Source organism: Gekko japonicus, unplaced genomic scaffold, assembly GCF_001447785.1.
Source record: "Gekko japonicus isolate JY-2015 unplaced genomic scaffold, Gekko_japonicus_V1.1 scaffold1858, whole genome shotgun sequence".
In the NCBI taxonomy this organism is placed as follows: Eukaryota; Metazoa; Chordata; class Lepidosauria; order Squamata; family Gekkonidae; genus Gekko; species Gekko japonicus.
In genome coordinates, this window is record NW_015177068.1 from 53,934 (window position 1) to 70,358 (window position 16,425).

The following is a 16,425-nucleotide window of genomic DNA, read 5'->3' on the forward strand; positions in this document are numbered from 1 at the left end:
ACGGGGCCTGTAGGACCCGTCGGCAAGCTTCCCCCCACCACCACCCCACTACAGGCCGGCAAATGGGGCCTGCAGGCCCTGTCCGCTGGCTTCCCCCCCCCACTCCAGCCCGGCAAACGGTCCGCCAGCTTCCACCCCCCAACTCATGGCCCACCCACACATCCTACCTTTCTAGGGCCCGTTGTCTTCCTCCTCAACGGGCTTTACGGCTAGTTTATTTATAAAACAGAACTACTTAAAAAAACCAAAGTCTAAGATCAAAGATTTTAGCATGAATATTACAAGTAAAGCATTTAAACTCTTGTAATATTCATGCTAAAATCTTTGATCTTAGACTTTGGTTTTTTTAAGTAGTTGTGCCACAGCAAGTGCTCATGCCTCAGAACCAGTTTCGAACATGGAAGCTCATTGCTTGTAGTTCTGGAAGATCTGCATGAGTAATAGACAGAATTGTCTGATTGCATATAAACTGCTGGTTTTTTAATAATGAAATTTATTAGGTTATAAAGACTAAAATAGATACAAACTTGTACCATAATACGATGATTGACTACTATCATACACAAGACACAATCGTCTTACATAAACAGTCATCTTTCATCTTCTACAGCGATATCATCTATACTATATAAGTCACACATACATAAAACATAAGCTATATACATTAAACATAAACATGACCTATAATAATCTATTTGTTACAACTGTCAATCAGGGCTTACTTGCTTATAACTTGCTTGTATATACTCATAAGTTTACACTTCTATTTAAACTTTGTTCTATCTTTTCCTAATTATTTAATATCTAATAATTCATTTTTATAAACATATTGCTTGACTTTTTCTTTTTTTATCATCTTCTGGTTTAGCAATTTAATCCTGATTGTCAGCTATACAATTGAAAAATACTTTCAATTTTTCTTGGGATTCTGAGATTGGTCTGTTGTGAATATAAGATGTTAATGTTGCCATTGCTGCATATTCAATTAATCTATTCTTCCATTTCTTGAATTCTGGGCATTTTTCTGCCTTCTGTTTTGCTACATATGTTACTCTTGCTGCCGTCATCATATAGTTAAATAATTCACTGTGTATTCTTGTGATACTATTTAGTAGAATATTTAATAGGGTCTATCACAAACTTAAGTTTTAATATATTTTGCATTTCTTCATGTATCTCTATCTAATATTTTCTTGCTTTCTTGCATGTCCATTACATATGATAGAATGTTGTGTCTGTGCTCTGACATATCCAGCATTTCCCATTATATCCTTTAGGAGTTTCTGCTATTTCTTTGGGTGTGATGTCCCATCTAAAAACTTTTTATACCAGTTTCCCCTTAATATTTGAGATTCGGTAAATTTGATTTCTTTAATCCATAAATTTTCCCGTTGGCTCATACAGATATTCTCCCCAAAATTTTTCATCCATTTTATCATACAATATTTTACTTGCTCTGTTTCTGTATCACACTGCAATAGCATTTTATAGATTTTTCGTAATAGATGTTTTAAGTCTCCAGTGATTAATTGTTCAAAAGCTGCTTTCTTTCTTAACTGACAGCCTTCTTTTGCTATTTGTTCTTTGTATCTAGATACCATTTGATGATATAACAGCTGTGAAATATTATTTCCTTTATTAAAAAATTCTTGCTAAGGTTTTATTTATTATTTATTTTATTCAATTTCTAACCTGCTGTCCCTGCACAGCTTTGTATATTTGATTTTTAACCCACTCTCCCTTCCTTGTTTCATCATGTATTCATAAATGATAAGGTCAGTTTTCTTTTTAATACTACTATTGCAGTAGGCATCAATTGGGGATGTCAATGGTGAGATAGAGAGGCTTATTCTATTTTTGCACTAAAACCATATTCTTAACAGTCCATACCTCAGGATATGATTACCATCTTGTCTTTGGATTGTTTTAAATGATTTCTTAATCCATAGATACTTGTGGATTCCTTCTTTGGTATTAATTATTTCCCGTTTGATGCTTCTTCTGTTTGGATTTATAATCCAGTCTGAGATCCAAACCAATGCAGCTGCTTGATGGTACAATTTAATATTTAGTACTGCTAAACGTCCTCTTTCTTTTCATCCTGTAATATTATGAATCTTATCCTTGGCTTCTTCCCATTCCATATAAAATTATTTATCAATTTCTGCCATTTTTTAAAAGCCTTTTAATCTATATCGATTGGTAACATTTGAAACAAAAAAATTCTGCTTCCTTACTACTGATGAATAAACATAGCTAGTTTTCACACAACTGATATGTAAGGACCAGATTTTCAAGGCAGGCTGGAGTTCTACTGCCCCTCCTTATGGCAATCAATTATTATCGGGGGTTAACTGCTCTGACACATGCAGATCTGAGCCCCTAGAAAAATATTCTTGAGAAGATGTGAAGTAAGATACCTTTCTACATTCTAATTTTAAATCCCTTTATTATTCAGTGTTCACATTTTAGTATCTGATCTGCATGTGGGTCTAGGATTAATGTTTAGGTGCTTATACCTTGAATAAAATTTTGTTGGTCTTAAAGGTGCCACTGGACTCAAACTTTGTTCTACAAAAGAAGCCTGTAAGGTGATATTCACAGAACTCTTCCAAATTGATAGAGCTGTAATCCTATATACACTTACATGAAAATAAGTTTCATTGGATTCAGCCAGATTTACTTTTGAATAAACATGTATAATCTTGGACAATAAAATTTGCCTTAATTTCAGTTACGGGGGTCCACTTGGGCAAGTCAGGACTGAAGTTATTCTACTAAAGTTATTCTAAAATATATCACCTTTTTTGTCCCAATCTCTACAATGTTGATGGAGTTCTTTACTTTCTAGCTGTAATTTACTGCCCATACATTGCTTTGGATCCTGCAGATTTTTCTACAGATGGTGCCACTCTCCACCCTGCATGCAAAGACCCCCTTCCTTGCAAGCAGGAGGCTTGAATGGACCTACTCTTTGTTTCCTAACACCTACATTTCTAATTGCCACTTTATTGCTTTCACATAACTTATACTAGCATTAATTGTGGCTCTTTCAAAGGGCAATTATTCCCAAGAGGGTGTGACTGAAGATCCTTCTTCAAAATATAAAAAGGGGCTCTACTGAGACCTGTCTCCTTTGGTATAACTAAGAAATATAGCTTCCACAATGAATGGGAAATAGAATAAATACATGTCCAAATCATACAAAACAGGATACTAAAGTATGTAAAACAGTCAGCCATTTCATACACAGACATAAAGCAGAATAAAAACATACAGGCAGTTTTTTCCCCTACTGGACAGTTTTCTTACAAACAATATGCTGAGCTACAAATTAAGAAATGATCATGTGGTACAACCATGCTAGAACATTATCACTTAAGATAGCAAGTGGGGAAGATACTTTTTTTAATGCTCCCTCATGTCAAATCTCCTTGCACATAGAAAATTTGCACTCCTAGAGGAAAGATTCTACAAAGCTTTCTCCCTAGCATGCTGGTATCCAACTGCATTAGGGAGCATTAAAATATGTGACCAAGCTAGGATGGGCTATAGCAGAGGTGTCAAAGTCATTTGTCACGGGGACCAAATCTGATGTAAATATCACTTTGTCAGGTCAGGCCATGTGTGCCATAAAATGTAACACAAGGTACCAAAGATACAAACTTTATAAAGATTATTTCAGATGCCAAATGGCAATAGCAGGCATAATTGGATTAGGTGTGATATGCAGAGGGGTGGCGATATCAGCATTGGTGTGATATACAGAGGCATGAAGATATCAGCATTATTAATGAGACAGGAAACCTTGGTCTCAATTTGGTACAGGAGGATTCAGTTCAGGAGGATACAAAGAATAAATGGAAATAAGACTGAAGAAATGAGCAGTGACTCACAAAAACACATACCCACCACAATTTTTGTCTCTAAGGGTGCTACTGGACTCTGACTCTTTCTACCACTATTAGAAACCGCAACATTCAAAATCCAGTGGGGGACATTTTAACCTTCCAGGGCATTCAGTTGCTGATCTAAGAGTAGCAGTTCTTTGACAAAGGAATTTCAAAGGGAGATTAGAGAGATTGCTGAATTGCAACTGATCATGAAGCTCAAGGCAATGCAACTCCTGGACTGAATACAGACCTAGGTTTCTTCTCTCATTACCAATGCTTGCTTTTGTTTTTTGGCATCTGAAATCACTTCACTCTCCAAGATATAAGGACAGATGGACTCACATTCCAGCTGTATCTGAGGAAGTGAGCAGTGATTCATGAAAGCTCATGCCCTGCCACAAACTTTGTTACTCATTAAGATGCTGCTGTACTCTTGCTCCCTTTCACTAATAAGGAATGCAAGCTGTGCTGTTAGGTTTCTCACCCCCATTTGTTAGAAATGGAAAGGGGGATCTCTCCAAGTGCCATGGGATGGTCCCCCCATATACCTGGAATAAAACAGTTTTTGGTCTTAAACACAGGACTCTTCCCCTCCATACCTGGAATAAAATGTTTTTGGGTCTAAACACAGGACTCTTCCCCTGCATACCTGGAATAAAATGTTTTTGGGTCTAAACATAGGACTCTTCCCCCCCATACCTGGAATAAAACATTTTTGGGTCTAAACACAGGACTCTTCCCCTTCTCGTGCCTGGAATAAAACGTTTTTGGGTCTAAACGCAGGACTCTTCCCCTTCTCGTGCCTGGAATAAAACGTTTTTGGGTCTAAATGCAGGACTCTTCCCCCAAGTACCTGGAATAAAACATTTTTTGGTCTAAACACAGGACTCTCTCTCTCTTTTTTTCTGGTTGGCCGGCTTGTTTACTCCCTCTCTCTCTCTGAAGAAAAAGTGTGCTTATACCTGGAATAAAGTGCTGATGGAAAAGTCCCACGAGACACCATTTCCCCCCTTCTCTGTGTCTCTCTTCTTTCCACTCCCTCTCCAGAAGAGGAGGGGGAGGGAGGAGGAGCCCTCAGCCAATGGAGGAAAGGCTTGGTGCAGTTTGGAGCCAGTTTGGTGCAGAAGTTAAGTGTGCGGACTCTAATCTGGGAGAACCAGGTTTGATTCCCCACTCCTCCACTTGCACCTGCTGATGTGACCTTGGGTGAGTCACAAGCTCTGGCACAGCTGTTCCTGAAAGAGCAGTTTGTGTCAGAGTTCTCAGCCCCACTCACCTCACAGGGTGTCTGTTGTGGGGAGGGGAAGGGAAAGGAGTTTGTAAGCCGCTCTGAGACTCCAAGTGAAAGGCGGGGTATAAATCCAATCTCTTCTTCTCTCTTCTCTTGAAGCAGGAAATAGGAGAGACTGGGGGAAAGGAGCTGTGATGTTACAAACAGGAACCAGGAACCAGCAGAGAGTCAGCTGCTCTTGGGCTGGATTGCAGCCTGTGGGCCATATCTTTGACACCTCTGGGCTATAGCATGTGCTGTTTCTGTCTACATAGTTTGTTTTCTAGAGCACAGTCATACAGTTCTTTACTTAAGGAAGAGGTGGTTCTCACACATGTCATTCCCCTAGCACATAGTGTCAAGTGCTTCAAATTACATTGATTCCCTCCCCCACTCCGCATCCACACAGCTGTCAGGGACAATGGCAGTCTATGCAAGCTACAAGATGACTTAAGGAGGAAATTTTCAGGGGAAGATAACTGCTTTTCTAGAAATTCTTCCCATGTTCCTAAATATATGCCATAAAACGAAACCAGGAGTGTGGGAAGCTACTTTGTGGATGCACATTAACCCTTATGCTGACTCTCACTTAACCTTATGTACTCGGGGACATATCCCAAATACATATATGTGAACCAGTCAGGTGCCTAGGACACAAAAGGAGTAACTGGGACAATATTAAGACACATACAGAGAGAGTTGCACATAGTTCTAGGATGTGTACCACCCATTACACTTGATCAGGCATGAGTATATTTTGTACTTTAACTTTTAAAAAGTGTATCGAAATTTCTCACAATTGTGCTTAAGGGACTACTCTGCTTCTTTTGGGAAATGATGCCTTATGAAATCAAAACAGATGGACTTCATAAATCCTAAATGGTAATCTTTTAGTAAATTCAGCTACTACAATTCCTGAGCAAAACAAAGCACCTCTCTTTTTGCAAAGATAAATGCCCCTGCACTCTCTAAAAAGCAAATGTTTAAATGCTACCAAGAGGCATATAATACTCTGGATATTTATGGTCATGGTCCATAAACTTCTGTTAGAGAGATCAACAAAGGCTCATAAATGTCAGTTCTGATAAATGGTTCTGACTTACCTGTCCCTGAATATCCTTAGTTCTAGCCACAGAGGCAATATCAGAGCAGAGGTTGAGAACATGCTCTTTTTGGCTTTCTAGGCACTCTAACACTTTCTTCACAATTCTACACAGTGAAAGCTTGTAATGTGGTACATTCAAGCACTGTGCCTGCTCTCAGCCCATAGCCCTGTGATTTTGGATTGCAGCTGCCTGTTCATCAGGGATTTTTCAGCCTGGATGCACTTGCTATCCACTCCCCAGCCAAGCCAAAACCATACAGCAACAATGGAGCCTAGTGGTACCATACAGTACTTTCCCACTAAGGAATGAGTTGGATACTGGTTTGATTCCATCACTTCTAATGGTACTCCCCAGACACATTGGGTGGGACCCTATGAACTGCAAGCAGAGAGCTCTGCTTGTGGAAGAGGGCTTTTCCACCTCTTCCTTCCTGCTGCAGCTGCTGTTGTGGATTGGAAGATGCTCTGAAAGTCGTGGGCTGTGGTACATGGGAGGATGTATGGGAGGATCTGCAGCTGACATCTCCTCTCCCTTGCCTGAGAGGAATTGCAAGAGGGTTTCAGGACCCACCTATTGGAATCCCCCCCACACATCTTAGCCTTAATTGCTCCGAAGAGTCAGACACAATTCACTGATTTTAGAGATAAGGCTGCAGTACAGATTAAGCCCAGTTAACTATTGGGCACTAATAATTATTTTTGCCTATGCCTTTATTATTCTAAGAAATTAATTCTGAGAAAAGCTCTTTAGAATGTCTGAAATACTGTCTTTTTCCCAGAGTTCCTGTAGCAATAATGTGTGTGTAATGGAAGTGCTGGAGTTCTGCCTCAAAGACTGTGTTCCCTGTTGAATTCTCATTAGGTAATGCAGCTATTAGGCAAGATAGAGACTTCAACCTCAGAGCAAAACTCACATTTAAAGACAGTGCAGGGAGATCACCACCATGAATTGCAACTCCTGGATTTCAAGTAGGTGCTGGAAGCTTTTTAATTATATTACTATGTCTATAATGTTGTAGACTGATGGTGGAGCGGGCAGGAGAGACTAAAACAGAACCATTTTCTGGGAATTCTGACAGGCCAGTGAGAACAAGAGCCACAGAGATATCTTAAATATGACAACACTGGTTGCAAAACAAATTGCCAGAGTGAAAAGACATTAACTACTCCTGCCCTCTTGAGAAAGCAAATTATGTTATGCAGAGCTTTTTTTGTAGAAAAAGCCCAGCAGGAACTCATTAGCATAATAGGCCACACCCAACAGCATAAACTCATTAGCATAATAGGCCACACCCCTGACAGCACAGCTCATTAGCACATTAGGCCACACTCCATGCCTTCCCTTAGCTTGCCTGGGCACCTCATGGCTGTAGGGAGCCTGGGCAAGCCCCCCCCCTTGAAGGGAAGGGGAGGCAGTTTAAACTGCCTTCCCTTGGCTTGCCCAGGCACCCCGCAGCTGCAGGGCGCCCGGGCAAGCTGGCCCTTGGACAGGCCAAGGAAGGCATGGGGAGGCATTTAAATGCCTCCCCGATCCTTCCAGGCCCCCCCTGGCCCGCCTGCCTTGGAGTCGCCAGGGGGGTCGCTCTCCAAGCCTTCCCTCTGTAGCCACACACGCAGAGGTTTTGGCTGTAGTGGACGTGGTCAACTCTGAAGCCAGCTGGAACTCTGTTCCTGTGTTCCTGCCCAAAAATAACCCTGATATTATGGCACATTGTGAAACAAATGTAGAGTCCAGTGGCACCTTTATGACCAACAAAGGTTTATTCAAAGTATGAGCTTTCGTGTGCATGCACACTTTTTCAAATACCTTTGTCAGGTTGATGGAGTCATTCCATGCAGCTGAACGTGGTGCCTTCCATGAAGATAGATCCAGGTGGTCAGCTGTGTTGGTCTGAAGCAGTAGAGCAAATTCATAGTCCATTGGCACCTTTAAGACCAACAAAGGTTTATTCAAGGTATGAGTTTTCATGTGCATGCACATAATATAGTGGTTCTTGAGAGTCACAAACATCGGGCATATGATCAAAATGTGGAAAGGGGTATCAATGATTGGCAGACCACAAGGGCAGATTCTGTCAGAATATCTCTTGCTAGCACATTGTGAAACCTTTGACTCCCCCCCCCCCGCAAACTCCCCATAAACATAAGCTCATATCGTTACAATGGCAAAGGTCATGGATCCCCATTAGTCTATAAAAGGTAAACTAAGCTCGTGTGCACTGCAGCTGCAACTCAGATCTGGGCTGCAATTTAACTCAAGGTCAGTTTTATTTATTTACTTTATTTATAGTCCGCCTTTCTCGCTGAGACTCAAGGTGGATTAAACAGTGCAAGAATACAATTGAGTGGAATGGGGCATCCAATTAACAGTGCAATAGGATTTGTATTACAGAAATAGAGCTGAGACAAAGCATAAGCACTTAAACACGTTAAACACTGCAGAAATTACATATTAGGAGCATACTTCAAGTAACAGACAGCACATACTATACACAGTAGCTTAGTCCACAGTCCGTCTTCTTTTACCTTTCGGAACTATTTAATTACAGTACAGCCGTATTACCTGTGTTAAAAAGTCCTTCTGAATAATTCATTTTTGAAGAGTTTGTGGAAAGCCAGGATAGTGGGAGCCTTCCTTACTTTCTCAGGCAGGGTATTCCATAATGTGGGGACGACAGAGAATGCATGTGTACAGGAAAATAGTTGATCTTGCCCATTTGGAGTATGACACCTGCAGAACGCACTATTCAGATGAGCAAAGTGGCCATGGCAGAGCATAAGGAAAGAGGCAGTCCCACAGCTATGAGGGACCAAGGGCATGAAGGGTTTCATATATGATAGGCAATACCTTGCATTGAACTGATGGACAGCCAACAGAGTGACTGCAAAATGGGAGTGATATGCATGCTCTGCCTAGCTCCTGATAATAACTGATTTCTGCACCATCTGGAGTCTCCAAGTTTTTGAAGGGAGACCTAAGTAGAGTGCACTGCAATAGTTTAGTCTTGATGTTACCATTGTGTGGATCCAGGTAGCCAGAGCATCCATATCAAGGTAGGGGGCATCTTATGGGCTAGGCTGAGTTGGAAGAAAGCATTGTTCCCCCCCCTGAAAATTCTGATGATAACGAAGGAAGCCTGGATCCGGTCAGGGAAATAAAGCAGGACTTGAAGGGCTAAATACCTTATTCTTTTCAATGGCCGCCCCAATCCAAATTGTGACTGTGTGCATACGCAGCTGACCATTTACAGATAGAGATCTGTGACAATCATTTCTAGCATGAGTCTACAATAAATAAGAATTAACAAAAACTGTGGAAACAGCAAAATGTCAAAAAGTAACAATGAAATGTAGGAGGAGAGCAGAAAAGGGGAAGAAAGGCAAGAACAGGAATGATATACAGAATGGTGACAGAACTGAAGTCCATTTGAATTCATACTGAAAATGTAATCAGGAACACAAGATAGGTGCTGTCATTGCCTCATAAATTAAAACTAATTATTCATTTCACTTAAAAGGAGAATAGCTGAAGATTTAGTTCCACTTAGTATTCAGAGTCAAAGGGAAATATTTAGCTGCAGAAGTTTATTAACTCTAGAGGGGTAGCCATGCTAGTCTATTGCAACAGAATTAAACAGTATTTTGATAAAGTGAGCTTGGATGCATGACAGGTTAAATTGAAATAAATTTTGTAAGTCTTTAAAGGTGCTACTGAATTTCTGTTGAATCATGAATAGAGGCTTGTTCATGATGAGAACAGTCTAGGAATTTCTTGGACTCATATCCTCCCTTCCCATCCTTCCCCGAGAAATTGAAGATTTCCTAGTTTGCAACTGGGCAAAGTTTGCAACTGGGCAAAGCAGGCAAAACAAATTATAGTTCATTCTCACCGACAAATCACAGTTAGTAATTTCATCTGATCAGGATGTCACAGCAAAGCTGCAGTTCGTTTTGAACAAGAAAGTCTTCAATATTCTGCTGTGCATGAGGAGGAGGAGGAGAAAAGGAATGTGCGAGCCCCAGAACTTTCAAGGAATGCAAACCAACATTTAACAGCATGGTGTTCAGGCCAACCAAACAAAAACAACAACCAACCCACCCTCATACTCAGAACTCAGAGAAATGTAACTCTCACAGAAATGTAACTCTCAATCACTGTTTCAGTTTGCTCATGTTGTAAACATATGTGTACACACACACTCCAATTGTCACATCAGTCTAACATCTCTCTTCCTATTGAGTTGTGCCTCATTTTACTTAATTTGGAACGATGGTTATGTTTCAGAACCTAATTTCCTCCTCAGAGACTGTACTTTGAAGGCCTTCTAGTCCCCACTAGATCTGCGGTTTAATTCTGAAGCAATTCTTGACTTTTATATTTCCATCCACCATACTTCCTTGCATGAAATGGATGTCCTAGCTCTTTCCCCCCACATATTTCCATTTCCACACATTAACTGTGAGCTCTACCAACATAAAAATTTTATGCTGCTAGCCACTCCTCCCTTGAGCATACAGCATACAAGTTTATAATCGCAGACTGAGAACTTTAAACAGCAGCAATGGCAAAGCTAGGAAATGTCTACAGTAAAATCTTGGGCAATCCAGCATGATTCTTTGCACTTGATCAACTGATTCTACAACACACACATTTGATTATCTTGGGAAAATAGTGATATTGAACTACCACTAAATTAGTCAACACAAAGCTAGTTTGACATGCAAGTTAATATTTCAGCCACATCGAGTTGTTTTGTAGCTGCAGAGATCCAGCGAGATCCTTGTTTTAATTGATACAGATGTTATGCTATATTTCTATTTCCTAGGAATAGTTTATTAAGCAATTCTCTTTAAATATTAGGATAAACGGTCTTTTAAATGACCTTAAGAATCAAATTCAAAGCCAACAGAAATGGACAGAAAATGAGGTAAGAAGATTTGAACAAGACCAAACCTACCTCACAAATCAAGTTCTTGGCACAATGAAAGACAGAGTGGTAAGAATACTTCTATCTATTAAGTTCGTTGCAAACAAAGGACTATTGAGCCGCCATGACTTGATAAAATTCAGCCCTTGTGAAAATATTATGCTAGTAACAAGGTAATGGACCAAGAGGAATTCTAGTTAAAATATTCTGAGTTAATACAACCATATAACAATGCTCTTGTAAGCAACAGGGATTGTGTATGGGGGGGGGGAATTCAGGGAATAAAAAATTGGAAAAACTGAAGTGGGAGAAGAGCACAAGGGCAGATGCTAATAGGAAATTAGAATGTGGTCAATTTTTATTTTTAGAGGTTGGTATTCTGGCATCCTTATAGTATGTTGGGCCTTGTGTTCAGCACATTGCTATCAAAAGCAATGACATTTCTATGAAAGGGGGTGTTTCTATTATTAGAATACATTAAGCATGCCTTCCGCTTTGCTGTCACAGACTGAAGTATAACACACAGGCTTTAGTAGGTCTCCCACTGATGGCAGGGTGCCCATTTTTCAAGGAACAACATTCTACATTTCAATTTTGGTTCTTGGCCCAGACAGGCACTTAAATAGAGTGTTTAGTTTCAGGAAATCCCTGTTCCAGGATCAGAGCTTAATGTTTATCTGAATTAAAGTTCTTGCACATTTTTTGAATGCAGTGCGAAAGGGTCATTCCACAACTCAAGTCACAAAATGAGAGAATGTTGTGTACTTTAGCAGATCTGATGGTTTTATACACAAGAGTTTAAAAGCTAAATATTTGCTAGGATAGACTAAACCAGTGACATTTTACAGCCAATTTTAAATGTTATATTTGGTATATTAATCTTTTCACCCCCTCTAATTAATGCAAGGACTGCACCTAGAACCATCACTCTTCTAATATACATAAAATATTTGGAGTGGAAAGAATTTGAGGGGATCAGAGGAGAAATGGAGTCAGAAAAGCAGGAAGAGGAAGTAAACTGCCTGATCTCATGGATTTGCCCCATTGTGCGTTTAAATCCCTTTCCCATCTAGCTGTCTAAGATTGGGAGAAAGGGGTTTCCAGCTGTCTTCTGCACTTTGAAGAAACAGGATTCTTCAAGAAGCAGGGATGAAACTAGAAGGCAGTCCTACTCTGATGAAGAGTAGAGACTTTATTGCACTGTGCCTCTGGGAGCAGATGGGTAGCGAAACCCACTCCAAGTTGTCTTCTTCCACTGAGAAAGTACGCAGTTTCTCATAATCTAAAGGTAGAAAGCACATCTGGACTTCAACTGAAATAAATATATGGAACAAAGGATATTTGTTAACATTGAAGTCTAACATTCTTCAGCGTCTCCACTGTTTAAATTCAGTGAAAAGTTAAGTAAGCAACACTGTGAATGTCTTCAATAAAGAAATTCTACCACTCAATTTCTGTGAATGTAAACAGGAAAGGAACGCATCTTCCCAGGATGCTTCTGTCCAAAGAACATGGTTACTGACACACAAAAACTGATTACATTAACAGCATTTAGAAATGGCAGGGATGTATAGCGGATTGAGTCAACATGGCATTTAAACATTCAAAAGCTGACTGAATTTATGAGACAGAGAATATATATGTTTTGTAACTACAATGTAAAATGTGCTGTTATAAAATTATAAATTAATCAGAATAACACGTTTACTGACATTAATTCAGGTGCAAGAAAAACTAGAAAGTAACCCCCCCCCCCCCCCGTTCTTGAGGTAAACCAGTGTTCAACTCTTAGAAATGTGTGAACAATACTCAGATCAAGCACAGCCCTTCTGAATAACCTTATTCAGTGCTATTCACATGAACATAGGTTTGGATGTTATTTTTCCCTCTAACCTCAATTCCACAGCTACTTTCTTCTTTAGTTACAAAGGGGCACACTTTCCCCTAGCTAGGCTGCAATAGTAGAGAGAAAATAGATCCTGCCTAGTGAAAAGCAATGTGACATATCATGATGATTGTTATAATTGGAACTGCTTTTCATCTTCCTTTCCCCTAAGTTGCATCTGTCTTTAGGAACTGAGTAATCTATTGTCCAGTCCATATGTACCCTCAAATCTATTTTAAAATGGCTTTAGAAAACATCCACAAGTCTTATTTTTATTTTTGAAATATATTGATCTTTTTGGTAAATACATTTTTGGTGCCTTTCTGTAGATTTAGTAAAATTCCTGAACAGTACCAACATAGTGGTATTGGGCGTAAGGCATTTAGCAGAAATACTTAATCACAACGAAGGTGCTGTCCCGTTCTCCCCCCCCCCAAACTGGCATTGGGGAATATTTCACTAAGATTAAATTGTTTACATGCTTTCGAGACACCCCCAGCGACTGATGTATTTTGCAGCACTTTCCCATCACTGTAAATTCAATGGCTCTACAGCTCTTATTCATCTATTACTGTTAACAAGGCTTGTAACTCATAATTTTTTCCCCTGAAGTAAGGCAGGTGGCAGATTTGAAGAAAGCAAGTGCTCTAAAGGGGAAATATGGGGACCAGGGCATGGTGCATTTTCCTTATAGGTCCCTTGACCTATGAGCCACCTCCACACCAACTTTATTGGCTTCCACTGGTGACTTTTCTGTTTTGATTTCATATCCTGAAGTTTTGCAGTACTACTTTATCTCTGCTTTCCAAGGCTCATGATCCATTCCACGTTAGTGGTGTAGGATTGGTATTAAGGCCCAAATTACATGATCCATTGAGCATCCACAACCAACCACAGGGAGCTGACGTGGATAGGGACCACAAGAATGGGGAGAATGAGAGTTTAAAGAGGAAGGTTATGGGAAACAATATAACAAGACACTGATTATTATAAGTCTATCAATTTCTCATAATTCATCTTTTTAAAGGAAGCGGTGGAAAAGAAAATGGAAGAAGGTTTTAATCACTTATCAAAAAGAATAGAAAACTCTGATAAAATGCTGAGATTTGAGACAGACCTGAGTCAGGTGAAAAATGATCAAAATAAACTCCATGCAAGAATTGTTCGATTTGAAAAAATGATGTGGAATGAGCTGGAGGAAATCCAAAGTGAATATAGATCAGGTGAGAGTAATTTGTTTTATGGTAAATCTTTGTGATCTAGTCTTCCCTTCCTCCAAATGTGATTTCACAGTCAAATAAATCCTAATGACTAACAGACCAGGAATAGAGAAGTTCAGATTGTTGTGTGCAATCTTTAAGCTCCTCCTCACTTTGCATAAGATGCTTTGTTGCTAATTTCAACATTGTCTTTGAAGAGAGGCAGTCTGTAAAGCATCTGATTATTCCAACTCTTAATCAATGAAACAGCTATAGATTTAAACTTGTACTGGTTTCTGTTAGTCTCTCTCCAATTTCTACTTGTCAGAAAAAACTTGCTTGTCAGATGTTAAATTTACTAGGACACAAAGATGTATGACCTATTTGTCATAATTGCTCAAATATTTATCCATACAGAGATTACCTAATAATCTTAAAATACAGCGGTAAGGTTTCACACAGTGAGTGTACACACTGGTCAAACTCATGAATTTGTAAAAATGTACACTGGCTGCCCTGAGGATATGTTTGAATGGAGAGCTGTAACAAGAATCCCCCCATTATGGCTGTAATTGAGACATCCGCCACCATGAATTTGCAGACAAGTAGACCAACAGTGGTTTTTCCAAGGAAATGGGAAGACTCAGGAAGGATTTAGGCCTTCTGGAGCATTTGAATCAGGATATTTTTGGCAAGATGATCCACACTGCTATAGTGTCTTCAAGGGGGAAAAAACCTTTCCAAATGTACACCCTTCTCAGAGAGTAATGAAATGAAAAGCATTAAACCCAGAGCACATTTCTTTGATACAGTCCAAGGAAGATGCCATTCTTCCTTCACTAACGCAGACAACCATCAGTAACATGTGAAAGGATCAGATGCTAATACCCTGGACGTGTCTATATTTACGCACCAAATTTAATGCATTCTCAGTTATCGTTATGCCACATTAAAGTATTTCTATGATCCAATCTCTTCTTCTTCTTCTTAATCTCTTCCATTTGTTGTGGCTATACAGAAATATTAATATATTTTAAGGAAGGCATGAATTCCCCAGAAATTACAGCAGTAAAGTTGAAATGGGCGATTTTATAGCATTTCCTAGAACTATAGAAAAATTCAGGTATGCGAAGCACCTTTGTGGCCTGAGAGCTATCATATTCTTATCTTCCTCCTCTTCCAAGTAACTTGGGATGGCATCTATGGTTCTCCCATCTTCTACCTTAGCCTAACAACCTGCAATTTTTGTTAAAGTGAGGGTGTGACTGGCCCAAGGTCATCCAGTCTGAGGGTGTGACTGGCCCAAGCTCATCCAGTGACCTTGGCTGCACGGGGATTTGAACTCTGGTCTCCCCAGTTCTCCTTGGCTGCATGGGGATTTGAACTCTGGTCTCCCCAGTTCTAGTATATATTCTAACCACTACTACGATTGATAAATTCCGTATGCATCAAAGAAAGTGCTGCGTAGTTGAAGGATTGCTGAACAGCCTTTAGAAAGGAAAAGTAGTTCTCTGACCCATGTTGGTTATCCTAATTTAAAGCATGCCTGTTATTTATCAGGATTTCAATCCATTCGGGATTCTCTTGATGCGCTTAAACAAATACAAACAACGAAACTAAAACTAGAAAAGGAGAAGTTCAAGCAAGACATGAAGAACATAAGACGAAAAATAACTGTACTCCAAGAAGACCAATGATTCATTTGGCATCTGCAGTTACTCCAGACTGAAGAATGACTGCAAATGTTGACGCGAACAAAGGCTTTCAAATCCTAGAACCTTGTTTCCGTTGTATCCATAGGCCATTAGTAACATAACAGTGTTGTAATAAACCTTAAGAGATCCAAGTGAAAAATCGCCTTGGATGAAAATCGTCATGCATATAATTTATATTTTGGATAAAATAAAATACACCAATGATTTGTGACTTGTATAAGCAAATTGCTCAGCGTATTTTTTGAAATTTGTTATTAAGCATCTATAGTGTTACAGCTGGCAATTCTCAAACCATGACCCTGTTTGTTGACTGCCTGCAAACTGGAAAACAGGTCATGTAACTTCTTGAAATGCAATCTGATAACCAAGTGGAAAAACCACTACTAAGAGAGAGCAATTTCCTAAGGAAAAACCTGTCAGAATTTATGCA

At 39.6% G+C, this 16,425-nt stretch overlaps 1 protein-coding gene across 1 annotated transcript in view; it reads left to right on the forward strand.

Moving 5' to 3' along the window:
- Positions 1-15,977, forward strand: part of FAM81B (family with sequence similarity 81 member B) — a 28,973-nt gene extending 12,996 nt beyond the window's left edge. Inside the window, exons 4-7 of the mRNA XM_015428191.1 lie at positions 7,131-7,237; positions 11,130-11,265; positions 14,109-14,304; positions 15,841-15,977. Coding sequence (XP_015283677.1) covers positions 7,131-7,237; positions 11,130-11,265; positions 14,109-14,304; positions 15,841-15,977 — 576 coding nt within the window. The remainder of the gene's footprint in view (positions 1-7,130; positions 7,238-11,129; positions 11,266-14,108; positions 14,305-15,840) is intronic.
- The last annotated feature ends 448 nt before the right edge of the window (positions 15,978-16,425 follow it).